Source organism: Dacryopinax primogenitus (assembly GCF_000292625.1).
Source record: "Dacryopinax primogenitus strain DJM-731 SS1 chromosome Unknown DACRYscaffold_4, whole genome shotgun sequence".
Lineage (NCBI taxonomy): Eukaryota > Fungi > Basidiomycota > Dacrymycetes > Dacrymycetales > Dacrymycetaceae > Dacryopinax > Dacryopinax primogenitus.
The window spans coordinates 81,315-96,984 of NW_024467201.1; the positions used below are offsets into that span (position 1 = coordinate 81,315).

Genomic DNA, 15,670 nt, shown 5'->3' on the forward strand with positions numbered 1-15,670 from the left:
CGCAAATAGTAATGTAGCACGTAAGTCTCATTGAACCCTTTGGTATACCCTGCGATACCTCGCATATTCAATCTGACATTCCCCGTTGTCTGTCGTTAGATATCTCCTCTTTTTCATGGTATTGATATTGATAGTAATGCTACAACCTGTTGTGCCATTCTGTCACGTGGCCCATTGATCTACAAGAGGATGTTATCGCTTGTGTGTCGACGCATGTTCTGTGAGATGATGAGGAACAAGAATAGAGAATCATCGGTCAACGCACCTCGCCGTGTTGCGTCCTCTAAAAGCTGTGTGTCCACTGCAGTCGCTGGTATTTGGACATATCGTACCACAGAGCCCCGAATAAAGCAGTTCTTAACGGCCATCTGCGGGCAAGTCAGCATTGGTGCCCTGCAAGGCAACGGTGGGGCGTACCATGTGTGGGTGTTTCTCGGGATCCACAACAGATATCTTGTCCAGTCGAATGTTCAGAAACCTGGTCCAAATTAGCGCTGTGCATGCGGTCGCCTTCAGGAACAGCAAGCAATGGACCGCTACGCACTGGTCAACCGACTTGAGTGTGCCCGTGATGCAGAGGTCGTTCTTCAACTCGACCGTTACGATCTGATCGGTCAGTGTCTTGAAGACGGAAAAGATCAGCTGTATGCGCCATCAGTCATATTGTCTCTTCATCATGCGACACTTGGCAGCTCACCATGTTAACAGATAAGTGAAGCGATCAGACTGTTGGTGGTGGTCTTTTCGAGAGGCAACGAGACGCGAAATGCCTCCGTTTAGGTTATCTTCGGTGAACGGTTGAGCGCTCTTTCACTACCGCCCACCATGCTTTTCTGTCCGAACTGTTCCAATATCCTCATTATCGCCGCTGATACAGGAGTACGTAGAGCGATTGTTCAATACATTCATCGTATTTAACGTATTCTTTAGAGAAATAAATGGAGATGTCCAACTTGCCCTTATGAATTCCCCATTCATAAGCAAATGTCTTCCCGGACACGACTGAAGCGAAAAGAGGTCGATGACGTTCTAGGTGGAGAAGCCGCATGGAAAGATGCTGATTCTACTTCTGGTTGGTCTGACACTTATTTGACTAGAGTTATTCCTTATGATCTTCGCAGCTTCATGCGAGAAATGCGGGAACGACAAGGCATACTTTATGCAGTTGCAGATCCGAAGTGCCGACGAACCTATGACAACTTGTGCGTTGACCGAAATTTTTGGCAAGGGTATGCTGACCTCTATTAGTTTATCGGTGTACAAGATCGACCTGTGGTCATAACTGGCGTGAAAATTGAGCGCGTATCCGGCGAAAGGTGTCCCTTTTTTCCGCCCTTCTCTCATCATCTGTGTACACCATCTGTCTCGATCCATGCGACATTCTCAATACCAACCTTAATTCGATCCATCAATTCGCTACCAAATCTCATTTTAAAGTGCGTCTATATACCAGACTTCTTCCTGGCCCATACAAAGTGCTCATTGACGTACAGTTTGTTGTTCTGGTCGAGTACCTTCTTGATCATGGCTTCAATAACCTCCTTCGTCAGCCCGAACTCAACTACTCTCCCATGCAGAGACCGTGACGCATCAATGATTCCCTTTCGCATTCCTTCTCCAAATCCGTGCAGCGATTCGTCTTTCGGTCAAGGACCCATACAAGCGGGGACGACAATCTCATGCGGTTCGCTGAACTTCTTGCTCGCTGAAATTAACGGAGCAAGCAGTGGCCCTGTGCCCAGGAACACCCTCACGCTCTTGCAGTAGCTCCACCAGATCACGTCCGACCTCGTCACTTCGGTAGGCACTGGCTTTCCTTCCGCTTCAAATCGGTTAGCAGGATCGACGGCCATTAAAATCCCTTCGGGCGCCACAATATCGATAGCCTTATTGAGGACAATCTCAAAGTTGGGAGTATGCATTAAGAGGAATCGGCAGTGGACAATATCGAATGTATTGAGCGGAAAGGGCCATTCATCCTTCACGACGTTCAGGAATCGAAACGTGAAATTCGGTGGACCGTTCCTGCGAAATCATTCATGTTACGATCTGCGAAAGAGAATGTCATGCCTTACTCTATCTTTGATTCCACAATATCCACGCCGATCATTTCGGCCTCAGGGAAGAGTTCTGCCACCTCGACTGCCCAACCCCCCGATCCTACCCCAATGTCCAAGATCCTCTTTCACGGGCCACTTCGCACCTTGATGGTTGCCGCCAAAGTATGCCTTAATCGCACAGTGTTGTGCGTTTAGACGGTCCCACTCCCCTTGGTCATTCCCGACCTGATCGAGTTAAGCTCTTGTGACGCCGTGTAACCTCGAACGACAAACCGGAAAGAGATACGGCGTCTCGGCCTTGTGGTACTCTCGCTCGCCATTCAGTCCACCGCCGTTTGAGCCTTTCATCCCCTTGTCTACATCGTTCTTGACAGTCATCGAGAAAACAGCGTGAGAGACCAGTCGGGCTTGGAGCAAATGGTGTGAGCACCAACTGCTGGCATCCACGTCCCACTCTCGTAGCCCAGCGCCGGAAGATGCGGATCAGAAGTATGCCGGTGCCGTAATGTGAGGTCTAATCGGCCGCAGGAGGCTGTCTACATCTGGCATTCGCCCTTCCGGAAGTGTTCAGCCCTCGGATAGCCGCTGGGTTCCCTTGATTATCCCCATCCGATCATTCTATCGGGCCTTTTTCTGTGATCTTTCCCATCGCAGGTATAAAGGACTTTCCTAATGGGAGCCAACTATCTGCATTGGTACACAACAACTAAACGCCTGATGCAAACAAGGCAACAAAAGATACATGCAGGATTACATTCTGGCAGATACAATCGCGAAATCAACAATCAAAATCCCAAACCATCACGCTCTCCTCGCCGCTTTCCCCAGCGTTCGGCTCCCAGAGTCCAACGATCCTAGATTGGTCCGTTCGCACTTCGCACACCGTCCCTCTTCTACTCTGACCCTTGCTACTGCTAGCGGCTGAACCTTCTCCCAGCTTCGTGTCGTGCACGCCCCCAGAAGGCAACGGAAGCATGACTCCCTCCCTCCTCCCTCTCTTCCCTCCAACGCTGAGATCGTACACCACTACCCCACTCTCGGTAGCGACGATACATCGTCCAGTCTGGGCATGGACTGTTAGTGCCTGAGGTATGGCCCGAGTCGATGTGGAATTGGTGGTCGCAGAAGGAGGTTGGAGGGGGATGGGAAGTGGGAGGGAGCTTGCGTGGAGAAGGTGGACTGAGCGGGGTGGGAGACGGTAAACCTGGTAAGAAGTTAGCATCGCCTTTCATGGGATAGGAGAGGAGATATGCAGAATGGGAGTGAAGATGCCAGAGGGTGTTAAGGGACAGACCGAGGGCAGACTAACACAAACAGCGCACAAATAGCAAGAGAATACACGCACATTCACAGCGCCATCCCCAAGGACCGCCACAACCTTCCCATCTCCCGCCACACCTCCCACACCTCTCAATTTTCTCACCCTCGTCTCTTTCCCAACCTCGTCCCCGGGCCCAGTCCCGTCTTCATCTGAGCCTACAGGACTGTCTTCTGGGAGGGCGCTGGGTAGCCAGTTGCTGACTGTCCAGCTCTGGGAGGGGACGATGTCCCCTTTGGGCGGTTGTGACCTGTTTGCGCTGGGAGAGAGTACGGAGTTGCTGGCCATGCTGTGAGAAGGAAGAGAAGGAAGGGTGATAAGGAACTGGTGTGAAGTTGGTACCCAGTGGGCAGGATAAGCGGGTAGAAGATGATGTAGCGTCAACTTGAACTTCTCTTCCGGCAATTTCTGCGGCGGATTCTTGCTTCTTTGTGCAGAGGAGAGAGAAAGTGCCGCGGGGGGAAAGGAGGAGAAACTGTACAGAGAATGGACGAGATTCAGCTGCTGCACCTCCCTTGTTCCGGATACGGCAGAGGGAGGAACATGATAGAGATGTAGGGTGAAGTTGCTGCTGAGGGTCACGAGCAGCTGGGAGTGGAATACGGCTGTCTTGATTTGTCGCGCTACGCCGCCCGGTGGAATCCAGCTGTGCGTTTTGATCCCTATGCTTGAGGCACCATCGCTCGGGGGATGAAGAGGGAGGGAGAATACGGCGATGGATCCTCGCTGAGAGAAGGCGGCGAACCTCCACTCGGCGACTCCCTCTCCAGTTGCCGTATCAGGTACCAAACACGTCCCAGGTCCCTCATCTGAACCGGAGAACAGTTGTATCTCCCCCACGAGACGTATAGGAGTGCCCTGAGTGGGTAGAAGGAGAATACGAGCGGTAGGTGAAGAACGGTGAGAGAGGGCGATGTACGGTCCCAGGAGCTGGAGGCGGCTTTGTGCAAACGGGAGGGTCTTGATTCCATCGCTCACGGAATGAGGGTGTGGAACCACAGAATGTTGGAGTGAGACGAATGTAAGGGAAGAAGAACGAGTGAAGCCTGTGGCCCAGTTTTGCGACAACCGGTAGACCCATCGCCAGTCTAGCGGAGGGTGGGGATGGTGACTGTCCTTTGCTGGTCTGGAGAGGCTTCTGAGATGTGATGGAGGGTGATCCCTCAAGAAAAGAGATTTCCATAGCTACAGTTCGGTTAATTTACTACAAAATGAGGGGTGGTAAGGGGCGCACTTGGTTATCCCTGGCTATCCGTAGACAGTGCGTGTTCACCAGCTGGACTTGAGCAAGTGAGGTGGCATCCAGATGTGCTAGAATATGAAGAATCACTTCGTCCGATAGATGAGATAGAGAAGTTCCCTTCGAGGAGATGTGTGCCCTCTTCGTAGGCCGTTCTTCAGTTGATGGAGGAGCACTTCGCTTCATCTCTTGTGCTTGGTGACCAGGAAAGAATAAGCGCCGTCAGGGACTCATAATGAATGGGCGCTTGATTACATAGCCCTGCTTCCGGTACTGCCACAGTTTGAACATCTCCTCGACCAAACGACCACAACTAACTAACATATATTTCAACGGGCAGCATACTATGCGAAAATGACAGAACAAAAGCAGAGCGAACCGAATGGAATTGTATCTCCTAATTCAAATCATGTCAACGGAAACCAGCATGCGATGATATCTGCTAAGACGGTGGCGCCAGCGGCTGGGCCACCGCCCTTGCCGCAGGAACTGTCGGATATGGTCCCTCTTCGAGAGATCATTGCTCGTCTCGTTCAAAAGTCGTATGAAGACTTGCAGAATCTTATTGAAGTGTACGTGTTATATTGTATGGTTGTTATGCCTGCTCATAGGGATGCAGCCTGCCCAGCAAGTCTGACGTAGAGCGGAAACATGCTATACGAGACTACGGCAGCCACACGCGCAAGCAGGTCGTCAAAGCGCTCGTTCTCACCCGGTGGGCAAGAGATTCTGCCGTAGTACAACGATGTCAGGATGTCCGATTTTTTCTGCAGGTACAGAATGGCCAGTTTAGAGAGGCGTCGCAGAGGTTATACGCCATCAAGGAGGGATTCATGGGTGCGAGATCGAGGCAGTGGGATCTGTTGACTGCAATAGACGTCCTTTCCACCGGAAAGTATTTACGCCTCCCAAAAGCTATCAAAGTGCGTCTCCCATCCTCCACTGAGGCTTCTCCCTGACGCTGCGCAGGAATGGTTTCTGCCTCCAACTCCGCCTTCTCCAGCATCCGCACTCCAAACTCTGCAGCAAATGGATCACGTCCTCCGCCTCCGCCTGCGTGCACGCGAAATAATACCCATAGAGATGTCACGCTATTCCGTCTCCTCAGGCAGAGTAACATTCACGGCTCCGAACCTATTTCGCGCGAGCTTCGTTACCGGAGGGGCAGAGCCGTCGCAGATATGGTACTTGCTTGGACTGGAATTCCTTATCGGCGCAAAGGATAAAACGAGGGTGTTTGAACGTACGTCTCTTGCCCCACCGGCTGTCAGCACAACTGAAATATATCTATATCCAGGCTTTCCCAGGAAACCGCAGGGGTTCATGCGCGACCAGATCATTAACCTTGTCAACCAGCAGCTTGCGCTGGGTCACGACCCAGGTACAAGGACGGGAGACGCAGGGGTCGGAGCGCAGGAACAGGAACCGCATGCACGTAGGCGGCGGAAAGGAAAGGTGGTTACTGTCGATGCGCCCCTTGTGCGGGCATACAACTTCCTCCGTATGTCCCCTTCGATTCCTAATGTTGGTATGCTAAACGCGTTTACAGAAATGTTCGCCCTGTCTTACCAACTTGAGATCCTCTCCTACCAAGCATCCCAACTTCTTTCCTCCCTTGGCTGGGCCTCCCATCTTCGACTCGAACATTCCCGTGACCGGCGCACTCTCACTGCCTCATACTGGCAGCGTCCCCGCCCTCCTCCACCAGCAGGCAATCCACCTTGGCCAGCATCCCAGAGCAAGATATACGGTGGCACTGTCACAGTCTCCCTCGAGAGCCGGGCACATCAAGGCCGAACAGCGTTAGGGAAGGTGCTCGCCGACCTAGAAGACCGCACCAAATCCGGTCATACTAGGTCAGACGTTACAGTCCGTACGAGGGATACGGTCGATGGCCTCCGCCTCCGGGTCATCTGGACTCCCTCCCGCGCTTGGCTAGGCGTCGAGTTTGCACAAGACGAACTGCAGGGAGAGGAATTTGATGTCGATCCGAGCGATCTAGATTTTGAGAGGTCGGTGATGAGGAGAGTCGTGGGGCAGCATGCGGGGGCAGTGGTGGGCCGATGGGGTGCGGCAATGCGACGCGGTCCTGCAGGGGTGGTTTGGCGGGAAGAGGAAATGAAGATTGCTGAGGCTGAAGGTGTGTTTCTCATAGAAGTAGGGAGGGCGTGCTGATGCGTAGAGCAGGGGGTACGACAGAGCTACATCTCCGCTTCCGCCCACAAGAGCTTACGGTCATCTCCCTTGATGGGAGGAGTGGCGCGTTCGTCGTCCGAGAGCAGGGGGTGCTGCCTAGCGTCTCGAGGAGCGAGAAGATCGCCGCTCTTGTTAAGCAGATCAATGACAAGCCTGGGACGTTCGTCGAGGCTGTCTGTATGACCCGGTTCCAGGTACGTTCTTTCATCATGATACCAGGTGCTGTGCTGACGCTGGAGGCAGATCTTGTTAGAAGACCTGGAGAACAACGCGACCGTTCTCCGGACACACGTTACCCGCACACGCCTCGTTCGCCCGCAGGATATGCCCGCCTTCGGGTCGTCCGCCCGTCTCTGCCTATATATCTCCCTCGCCTCCTTCCCCTCACACTATCTCGTCCTCGTCCTCGCCGACCAAGGCCTGCAGTATGCCATGCTCAAGGTCGCTCTGGTCAACGAGGATGTCGCTCCTGATTTCCGCATTCTCGAGTGCGCATGGCTCGACATCCGCCGGATAACAGGGCAGGACCCCGCTCGTGACCCGGGCTTGCGGTGGTCAATCAGTCAAGATGCGCTGTGCGATCTCTACGCCTTCTGTCGCGCACGCGTCGCCCATGCCGAGCTGGAGCAACAACTCAGAGACGTGAAGATTGCCTCTTGGCCGACGTTCGACTCCCCATCTGCGGGAGGAAGTAGGCTCGAGACCCTTCCCCTCGCTCCCCCATTGCTGCAGAAAGAAGTCCCAACAATCCGGATCGAGTCCTCTGCTTTCCTTGGTGCGATGTCCTCGGATGCGAGCACGATGTCCGCCGACGCGTGGTGCGCGTATATCGCCCTCCGTGCTATAAACTGGACGCGCCTGTACGGCTCCGTTGGCGCGATCGTCTCCGTTGCTCTGCGGAGTGAGTTTTTCGTTCCCCTAGCAGATGAAAAGAGCACCACTGGAGAGTATGCCGGCGTGAGGGTCAAGCTGGATAGTAAAACGGGGGTTATCAATTTCCATCTGGAGAATGTGCACGGCGCGATTCTCGCCTTCTTGAGAGCGTGGGAGGGTGTCAGCAAGGCGGTTAGCGTGGCCAGAGAGGGTGTGTACCAAATCATCTGCTTTGATGAGATATTAATGAGCGGTTAGTGCGGACTATGTCACAGGAACCGCGCTACACCGGCGTGCAGCTTCTCTCATTCACCCTCTCGTCAGTGTCTTTGTTGTACCAAAACGTGAGTGCTTCCCATATTAGTGATGTTAGCAAGTACTGATAAGTTTACAGTCCTTCGCGCTCACTATATCGTCACACGGCGCGACCTCGCTCGGGTTTTCCTACCATGGCACACCCGGCCGGCGAAACCCGCACGAGGAAGGCGTAGATCACTACTCACGTGTGTTCGAAGAGAGTGGGCCGCGCAAGCTTATCGAGATCCTGCGAGATACACTTCCCCTGCTTCTGGAGTTTGATCAGCTGGACGTTTCCGCCCAGATGCGCTGGAGCCTGCGCGAAGCAGGCTGGGTGCGCGCAGTATACGGCCAGGAACCGCATGCGCTTGATTACAGACTGCTACCCAACTCGCGCATCCTTGTCGTTGACGGCGCTGTGCATTTGTTCAACTCTGCTGGCAAGGTTTTGTTCACACAACATCCGATTGTCGATCTTATGCGCGAGTCTTCGGAGAAGTTCTCGGGTGTGTACAAGGTCATCGATGGTCTGCCGAATCTGTTGTTGGATGTGACGAGGAGCGTGGCCAAGGAGCGCGTTGGAATTTCTGAATCCGGTAATCGCAAGATGCCTGATGTGATACCCCTTGATGCCGGTTTGATATGCCATCAAGACGCTGTTCGTGATGTGGTCAGGTTGATGCACGAGGGGATGCTCAAATTGTTGGATAAGGAAGACAAGGGCAAGGCGAAGGAGAAGTCATAATCGGACCATTCTACTCCATCTGGTTGTATCGTCCTCTGGGATATACCCGTGTTTTCTATTGTATTTGTATTTTTCATATCTTATTACAACCAATTTCCTTCTGTTTAAGTCGCCGCTTACAAATAGGGGTCGCCGAATTCCGCGGAAACTCTTGATTTTCTCAGGACCCTGGTTACATCATCGTCCCAGAGTTTTTTTCTCCGCGTGTGATGGCGGCGCCTCCTCACCCGCCACGTTTCACGGACCAACATTCACGTCAAATTAACAATGGAAGTAAGCGTCATTATCCCTTAAGCATGATTACTGGGATGTTTAGTTGAACAGGACAGGACGATGCCATCCGATGCACTCACCAAGGTTCGCGCGGTGGACGACGACGCGCTTGCGGTCTTCGACGACCCGCAGGTCAAGCATGAAGTTCTTCACAAGATCTGGGAGCTGCACAGGTGCTTGTCGTTTCGAGCGTGCTGGAAGATGGTCAGGATTCTGATGTCTGAAAGGGACGACGAGCGTCACGCACTGCATGAAATCAATAAGCTGGAACACATCAAGTACTACAAGCCGATTCTGTATGCGACAGAACCAGTACCTTTCGGTAAGCCCATCGCATAAATTCGGAAATATTCTAATATTCATTGTCAGGTACGAACTACTTTGGCAAGGTACAGCATTAGTTGATAACAATATCGCTGGACTCCTGCTGAACATGTCTTCACAGATCCTGCTTAACGAAAACGAGCAGTGTATACATGTTCGGTAGGTTTCACCACCCTTCTTCTCTCCTTCTTCAAATTTAATCTGACTTGATCATTCTAATCCTAGCGTACTCAAAGCGGAAGGCGGGACACTCAATTTCCACGCGGTACATTGGCGGAGTCCCGAGAAGGGCGGTGCCATCTTTGGGAAGGATGATGAGCTCGAGTATTTTGAGTACTAGACTCGTGCAATGAGGTTCAATGCATGTGAACAAAGAGCAGGGGACTTTAGTTCTGCCGCAGTCAGCGGAGAAGTGAAGCGCGTGAATGCATGTTCATGTGATGTGAGACAGGGTAATGAACTGCCATATTCTTCCACCTATCTCATGAGGCAGGCGCTTATCGGAAAGCAAACTTTTCCGTCTGATCGAGGCAAGATATCCTTACCCGGAAGGGGCCGGGCAGTGCTGCAAAGGATCCAACTCGTTCAGTTGCCAGCAGGCGCAGGTACTGCCAATATGGCGCGTAGTGCCTCGCATCTTTCACCTTCATTCGCTCCCCTTGCTCACGCAAAGGTTGCTTTGCACTGCATCATAGCCAAGATGTGATACTCCTGTTTCTTCTCTGCTGAGCTCTCACGTCTTTTGCGCAACTGAATTCTGACCAGATCAACTTATTAGTATGGGCAGAAACGCCTTTTGAACACCCTTCGAAAGCGCTATTGGATCAGGTAGTCAATTAGCAGGAAGTACTAATTCCATAAGTCTCAGGTTCGGGTCCGACGGAAGAAGCAAAGAAGCAAAGAAGATCCGAGGCCAAAACGGATATCGGCGATTGACCCGATACGGTATTCATTGTGCTGGGAAATCGGGAAATGACTCGGAAGCCGAACCTTTAATGGAGAACAATAGCGGCGACCTTGGTCAGTCCTCATTCACAACCCTGGAACAGAAGCAGGGGACCCGTGTTTGCAGCCTTCAGGCAAAAATAAACTGAATGCAGTGTCTATGGTGGGCTGCAGCAATCCCAGTACACGCTCTTACAACGTTCACATCTATTTCCATGCAATGATCATTGGGCAATGCGGTTGCTGTTATTTAAGGAGGCAGGTGTCTTTGGGAATCCTGCAGCCTTTTGTTTCTTGTGGTCGAGACAGCACATTCAACTTATGGCCTTCTGGTACAAAGTTCCAAGCATCTCTCAGGCCGATTCGGCACCTTCTACCTCTCGTTCTGACGGGCCACTTTCCCGTTTGCTCCGAAGCGATCCGCGTCTCCGTAGCTTCCTGAGCGATCTTTCCGCCGTGCTCGACATGCACTCGGAATCACGAGCACATCATGCGTCGCCTCCCTCCTATTCTTATGTCATGATACGACGACGGCTGGACGGTGCGCTCCTGTGGATCCTGCACAAGAAGAGAAGGACATAAATCATTTCGGGATTGGGACCAAGACGGTTGTAAAGAAACAAAGTCATCGTCAATCTATAAGTCTTTCCGGTGGGTAGTATGACTCGCATATTCAGAAACGCCTTGATAGCTGACTCCCTCGTTCCCATCAGGCGCACGTCCCGGATGTCGCTCGGTTTCCTTCTGGATGCCCAGAGAAAGAAATGCAAGAGGAGTGAAAAGTTGATTCGGAAAATCTCACGATATCATGCAAGATATTCAATAAACACTGTGTATGAGAAAGACACGGGATGCGTACGATTTGTTAGATATCGTTTGTATTTTAATAGCCAGTGTAGACCGATAGAAAGAAATTTTCCTCGCTTTGAGCGGAGAAGCGGATACCATGAACGTTAATGGAGCAAAACGTGTGTCTTTGTGGGGATTATGTTGTCAAAAGTGAAGGGGTAGCCGCACGGAATCTGACGCCCAGAGGATATTATGAGGAGGATTCAGTAGGTATTGATCTGACTAGCATTCGATGAGTAGTACAAGTAAAGTATAAAGTAAGTAAAGAGACCGCTACTCTGCAATCACCGTTCGCCCTGGGGCAAGACGATGGTTAAAGAGAGAGACAGGAGAGTATATATGCGTCAGGGTCCTAACACTATATGCGTACCCCACTGCTTCCAGGTCACGGGCGCACAATGAGGACTCCCGTTACAAGCCCCACCATCACAATAGCCCTCCCAGTCCTCACTGCATGCTTCTAATACACACACTCACCGTCCGAGTCATCCATCATTGACGCCGTGGCCTTAAACCTGCTGGCCGCCTCGTCGTCCGAGGGAGGAGGGGTATCACGGCGCAGCCCACCGTTGAACTCGTTCAAACAATCTTCCATCAAAAGACAGGCGTAGAATGCTTCGGCGTGTGCAGTCTTAAGCCGGTCCTTGAATGACTTCCAAGCGTCTCTCCGGTCGTCCTGTTCTGGCCAGTAGATGGCCTCTTCACTCGAAGGGAGCCAATATCGGAAACGAGGGTACACAGTTGCCTGCTCCCCCAGGGGGGCACAAGTGTACACCCATTCATACTGGTCGATCACCCCTTTGCCTTTTCCTCGCGAAACCTTCGCGTTCTCACCCCACCTCTCGTTCGCGAGGTTGAGGAGCGAGAGTCTGAGGCTCTTATATATGCTCAGTGCGGAATCCGAAGCACGGACGTTCGCAATCATTTCATCCCGCTTTGCGCATGCTATCCAATAGATGGGTAGAGGCAACCCAACACGTTGGATCCATCGCGTACTTTCCCCTGCGGATAAAGCACTTGAGCATATGCCTTGTAACATATTCGGCAACGACTTGACGGGGAGGAAAGGCTCATTAGAGCGGTAGGCGGCCTTGCCATACTGGGAGTTCCCGCCCCCATTCCTTGCTCGCTCGTTGTGCCATTTCCGGGCTGCCAGAATACCATTAGACCAGGCCTTCTTTTCCTCTGGCGTACGGGGGCTGGACAGCGTGGGAACGGCGGCAATAGCACTCTGAAGGTTCCTCCAGTCCCACTCGCGGCCTGCGGGAAAGGGAGGGAGCATTCTGATGGCTGCCGGCCTCGTACTTGTACTGGCCACCGGTTCGCGTGACACAGCCGCCATAAGAACAGGAGCAAGGTTCGGGGCTTGCTGCTGTTCGGGGTTGGGCAGGCCTTCCTTCAAAGAACCCCCCACGGATGGAGTAACCGAAGTTAGCGGAGAATCCGAATCCAGCACAACCATCTCCCTCTGCGTTTTGACCGGAGTCTCACGCTCAAGGGTGACAGGCAACAGCGCCACTATAGAAGGTGGATTGGTGACCATTGTAGGAGTCGATTCAGTTATGCCGGCCGGCGTCGCGATTATATCCGTGAGTGTAGAAGAAGACGTGGTTGGCTTTGCGGAGAGCTCGAGAGGCGTCGAAGACTCCTTTGGCCAATGCACTTCCATCGAGCGCAAATCGGCAATGGGTTCCGCTAGCGATTGAAGGACAGGAGCCATCAGGTCTATCACCATAGGGACATCGCCAGAGGGAGAAGTGGGTAAAAGTAGAATGGCGTGGGAAGGGCAATACGGCTCGACTGGGACCGGAGGTCCCACTCGAACTTCCCATTGGGGAGGAAGAGGAGGTTCTGGCCATTGGCTGATGCCTCCCCAAGAGTTCTGTTGAGAGGGCCAGGCAGCTTCCTCCCAAGTAAGGGAGGCAAGGGGACTAGCTCCCGGACGATCACCCCAGGGAGGGTTGGTCGTGGAGTACGGCGAGCGAATGGAGGGTTCGCACGCATACCATCCAGGGTCATGGGCACGATGACTGGATTGATTACCCTGAGGATGTCTGGTGGATGGCGGGGGCTTCCCTCTCCCGTGAAGGATGGCGCCAGTTCGAATCTGTTCTCCGCTCCGGGGAGCGTGAACAATGTATCTCCCAAGTGATGCGATTGTTCCTCTCCGTCCGGTCTCTACGATCCTCGGCCAGGCGGAAATTGGTTCGTGATGTTGCCATGAGAGGTGTGGGATCGTCTGATCGTTGACTGCCGGGAGAGTCGAAGGCCGTAAAGAGCGTTCGGCCTTTGCTATTACTGTATGACTCGGCGAGTCGCACCCAGGTCGTGTAATCGTTTGGCGAGTCACAAAATCCCTTGATGAGGAAATCCGACAGAAACTTGAATTCACGGTCGAATGAAGGGCAACCCAAGAGAGGGACTTCTTCACTGGAAAGCCACGGCGGCCAGCAAAAGGGTTGAAGACGGACTGCTGGGGAAACAGAAGGTCCCAGTCTCAAGGGGAGGCTCCTGCTCGCATCCCAATCATGCAAGTTGATATGAGTTCGCCAATTCTGGCGTCCTAGCTGGTTTTCCCAACACTGAATAGCCAAGAACCGGGGTTCTCTGGCATAGGATCGACCCCTCCGTCGTAGCGCTGCGTATAACAGGTGGATGGCGCCTTCGTATACGTCCAGGTGTGGGCCTAGCCAGACGTGGTCACCCCAAGCTCCTTCCAAGATTTGTTCGAGCGCTTCTTGTTCCTCAGGGGAGTGAGCACTGCTAACTAGCTCCAATCCGGTTTGGAAAGCGGTTTCTCGAGCGAACAAAGTCCAGTTCGCAAGCAACGACTCTTTTTCGAGGAGGGAGAGAAGACGGTCAACCGAGGCAGCGTCGAAATCAGCTTGGCGCCGAGTGCAGGCGGCCGGGGTTTTCAGTTGTCCTTTTGGTCGCACTATGGGCAATATGCCCAAACCGACTAGCACTTCGTTCATTCCTTGGGGCAAGAAGAAGCGCTCCATGTTAGAAGCTAAGTGGGGAAGGACGAATGCGCTCGGAGGAAAAGCCGACAATCGAGCCGCAGTGGGACCATTAGGGCGTAGAACATATTCATGGGGAGGGAGCTGCCCTGGGACAGGTTGACCGGGTCGGAGGGATAAAGAGGAGTTGTAGATCTCTTCCTCCTCTTTCGCAAAGGAAAGAGCTCAGTTCTGCTCTTCCTCTTCCCCCGGGGGGAAGGAAGGAGGAGGTCACTTTGCTTCGAACAAAGGTGGTTCGCACTGATCTTGTTGAGAATCCATTATGAGCAGATGTTTACTGGCGGTGTGAAACTGCTGAAAGATGATTGAAGAGTAGAAAGGAGTGGGTGGGAAGAGTAGAGAGCGAGAGGAGAAAAATGGTAAAGCAAAGGGCCTTTATAGACAGCGCAAATAAAAGAGTGGCGGGTAGCGGAAGCAATTGTTTGTGTATGTGGTCAACATAGGGCAGACTTAAGCGGACTTAGACTGCTCTAAGTCCGCTGCTTGCAAGTTTGCCCTTTGGCCTTCCCGCTAGTGTGGAGGCGCCTTCCCTGCTTTCCCCTTCCTGGAGGAGGAGATAGGGAGCACTGGTTTCACTCCTTGACAGATGTGGACCAAAGCTTGATATTCTCAAAGAGTCTCCAAAGCATTGCACAGCTCTGTCTCAGTTCACCAGTTGTCTTTGTCAGCTTTGCAACCCTTCCAGCAGACACAGTACTTGATCTGAGACCTTTCGGCATTCCAGCGGTGGTCAATGATCTTCTCCACCTCTGCCTCCTCAGGGAGATCAGGACAGACTCCCGATAGAAGTATGCACTTTCCTAGCCCCTCCAGGGAGCAGTGATAGGGGTGCAAATGTTTGACATTGATGATGGGATGGATGCATTGGGTGTGATTCCGGCAGTCACAGCCTGTACACATTGTTGTTTATCTTCTCAATGATCTCAAAAGGCCCATCTGCCCTCAGCAACAACTTGCATCCCTTTTCCCTGGACTCTAGTAATTGGAGGGAGTGTGGGTTAAGCAGCACTTCTTGTCCCACCTCCCAACTTGCCGTACTCTCATGGTTCTTATTATGCAATCATGCCTGCTTCTGCTGGGCACAAACAAGAGTGTCCCTAGCTGCCTCCTGATGCCCCTGCAGATCTTCAATAAACTCCTTGGCTGTGGCAGAGGATAAATATGGCCTAGGGACTGCTGCTCCAGTACCTCCTACTACATCTTAAGGTCCAGCTGGCTGAAACCCATATAGCAGGAAGTAAGGAGAGTAACCAGTGGAAGCATGAGCACTTGAATTATAAGCATGATTGACCAATCCCAACCAGCAAGCCCAGGCTTGTGGACAGTTATCCACATAAGTGCATAGCATCATCTCAATGGCTTGACTTGTGACTTCTGTTTGACCATCAGTTTGAGGATGTTGAGCCAAGGACAGCTTAAGAGAAGTCCCAAAAGAGGCACAGAGGGAATTCCAGAACCCACACAACCATTGGGCAAAGGCCCAGATCTTCTTAAGTCAGGTGGCACTCTACCTGCAGGCCAGACCTCTGG

The 15,670-nt window shown here is 52.5% G+C and overlaps 9 protein-coding genes across 9 annotated transcripts; 3 read left to right on the forward strand and 6 right to left on the reverse strand.

The window, feature by feature from the left end:
- Positions 1-192: 192 nt before the first annotated feature.
- DACRYDRAFT_87323 (U6 snRNA-associated Sm-like protein LSm2) lies at positions 193-700 on the reverse strand (the record flags this gene model as incomplete). Its single annotated transcript, XM_040776801.1, has 5 exons — positions 193-218; positions 266-368; positions 418-478; positions 545-642; positions 698-700. The coding sequence occupies 5 exons, from the start codon at positions 698-700 to the stop codon at positions 193-195; spliced, it is 291 nt and encodes a 96-aa protein (XP_040630876.1).
- Positions 701-825: 125 nt separating this feature from the next.
- On the forward strand, positions 826-1,557 carry DACRYDRAFT_63561 (uncharacterized protein; the record flags this gene model as incomplete). Its single annotated transcript, XM_040775735.1, has 5 exons — positions 826-879; positions 931-1,072; positions 1,122-1,202; positions 1,249-1,436; positions 1,494-1,557. 4 exons carry the CDS (start codon positions 826-828, stop codon positions 1,296-1,298), a joined length of 327 nt encoding a protein of 108 aa, XP_040630877.1. The 3' UTR covers positions 1,299-1,436; positions 1,494-1,557.
- Positions 1,558-1,796: 239 nt separating this feature from the next.
- On the reverse strand, positions 1,797-2,185 carry DACRYDRAFT_40609 (S-adenosyl-L-methionine-dependent methyltransferase; the record flags this gene model as incomplete). The annotated part of the gene is made up of 2 exons (XM_040774485.1): positions 1,797-2,025; positions 2,076-2,185. Coding segments are annotated over 2 exons (339 nt in total), but the record flags the coding sequence as incomplete, so codon positions are not given.
- Positions 2,186-2,838: 653 nt separating this feature from the next.
- Positions 2,839-4,804, reverse strand: DACRYDRAFT_105056 (uncharacterized protein; the record flags this gene model as incomplete). Its single annotated transcript, XM_040768026.1, has 3 exons — positions 2,839-3,264; positions 3,406-4,563; positions 4,613-4,804. 3 exons carry the CDS (start codon positions 4,802-4,804, stop codon positions 2,839-2,841), a joined length of 1,776 nt encoding a protein of 591 aa, XP_040630879.1.
- A 96-nt stretch (positions 4,805-4,900) lies between these two features.
- DACRYDRAFT_20688 (MED14-domain-containing protein) lies at positions 4,901-8,775 on the forward strand. The gene is made up of 9 exons (XM_040772036.1): positions 4,901-5,190; positions 5,238-5,541; positions 5,588-5,861; positions 5,916-6,119; positions 6,168-6,758; positions 6,806-7,008; positions 7,058-7,898; positions 7,946-8,031; positions 8,082-8,775. Exons 1-9 carry the CDS (start codon positions 4,973-4,975, stop codon positions 8,727-8,729), a joined length of 3,369 nt encoding a protein of 1,122 aa, XP_040630880.1. The 5' UTR covers positions 4,901-4,972; the 3' UTR covers positions 8,730-8,775.
- A 209-nt stretch (positions 8,776-8,984) lies between these two features.
- DACRYDRAFT_20689 (uncharacterized protein) lies at positions 8,985-9,799 on the forward strand. The gene is made up of 6 exons (XM_040772037.1): positions 8,985-9,002; positions 9,054-9,175; positions 9,230-9,324; positions 9,372-9,391; positions 9,448-9,485; positions 9,552-9,799. The coding sequence occupies exons 1-6, from the start codon at positions 8,997-8,999 to the stop codon at positions 9,664-9,666; spliced, it is 396 nt and encodes a 131-aa protein (XP_040630881.1). The 5' UTR covers positions 8,985-8,996; the 3' UTR covers positions 9,667-9,799.
- Positions 9,800-11,580: 1,781 nt separating this feature from the next.
- Positions 11,581-12,869, reverse strand: DACRYDRAFT_114431 (uncharacterized protein; the record flags this gene model as incomplete). Its single annotated transcript, XM_040769818.1, has 1 exon — positions 11,581-12,869. Exon 1 carries the CDS (start codon positions 12,853-12,855, stop codon positions 11,581-11,583), a length of 1,275 nt encoding a protein of 424 aa, XP_040630882.1. The 5' UTR covers positions 12,856-12,869.
- A 221-nt stretch (positions 12,870-13,090) lies between these two features.
- On the reverse strand, positions 13,091-14,391 carry DACRYDRAFT_20690 (uncharacterized protein). The gene has a single exon (XM_040772038.1). It carries the CDS (start codon positions 14,120-14,122, stop codon positions 13,160-13,162), a length of 963 nt encoding a protein of 320 aa, XP_040630883.1. The 5' UTR covers positions 14,123-14,391; the 3' UTR covers positions 13,091-13,159.
- Positions 14,392-15,341: 950 nt separating this feature from the next.
- Positions 15,342-15,518, reverse strand: DACRYDRAFT_48857 (uncharacterized protein; the record flags this gene model as incomplete). The annotated part of the gene is made up of 1 exon (XM_040774870.1): positions 15,342-15,518. A coding segment is annotated over one exon (177 nt), but the record flags the coding sequence as incomplete, so codon positions are not given.
- Positions 15,519-15,670: the final 152 nt, after the last annotated feature.

Excerpts from the sequence above, each read along its gene's own strand:
- DACRYDRAFT_20688 (XM_040772036.1), top strand. The coding sequence starts at position 4,973 with ATGACAGAACAAAAGCAGAGCGAACCGAATGGAATTGTATCTCCTAAT. Across the intron at positions 5,191-5,237 it reads TTGCAGAATCTTATTGAAGT|CCTGCCCAGCAAGTCTGACG; the intron begins GTACGTGTTATA and ends ATAGGGATGCAG. Across the intron at positions 7,009-7,057 it reads TCTGTATGACCCGGTTCCAG|ATCTTGTTAGAAGACCTGGA; the intron begins GTACGTTCTTTC and ends CGCTGGAGGCAG.
- DACRYDRAFT_20689 (XM_040772037.1), top strand. Across the intron at positions 9,325-9,371 it reads GACAGAACCAGTACCTTTCG|GTACGAACTACTTTGGCAAG; the intron begins GTAAGCCCATCG and ends ATTCATTGTCAG. Across the intron at positions 9,486-9,551 it reads GAGCAGTGTATACATGTTCG|CGTACTCAAAGCGGAAGGCG; the intron begins GTAGGTTTCACC and ends TTCTAATCCTAG.
- DACRYDRAFT_20690 (XM_040772038.1), bottom strand. The coding sequence starts at position 14,122 with ATGGAGCGCTTCTTCTTGCCCCAAGGAATGAACGAAGTGCTAGTCGGT.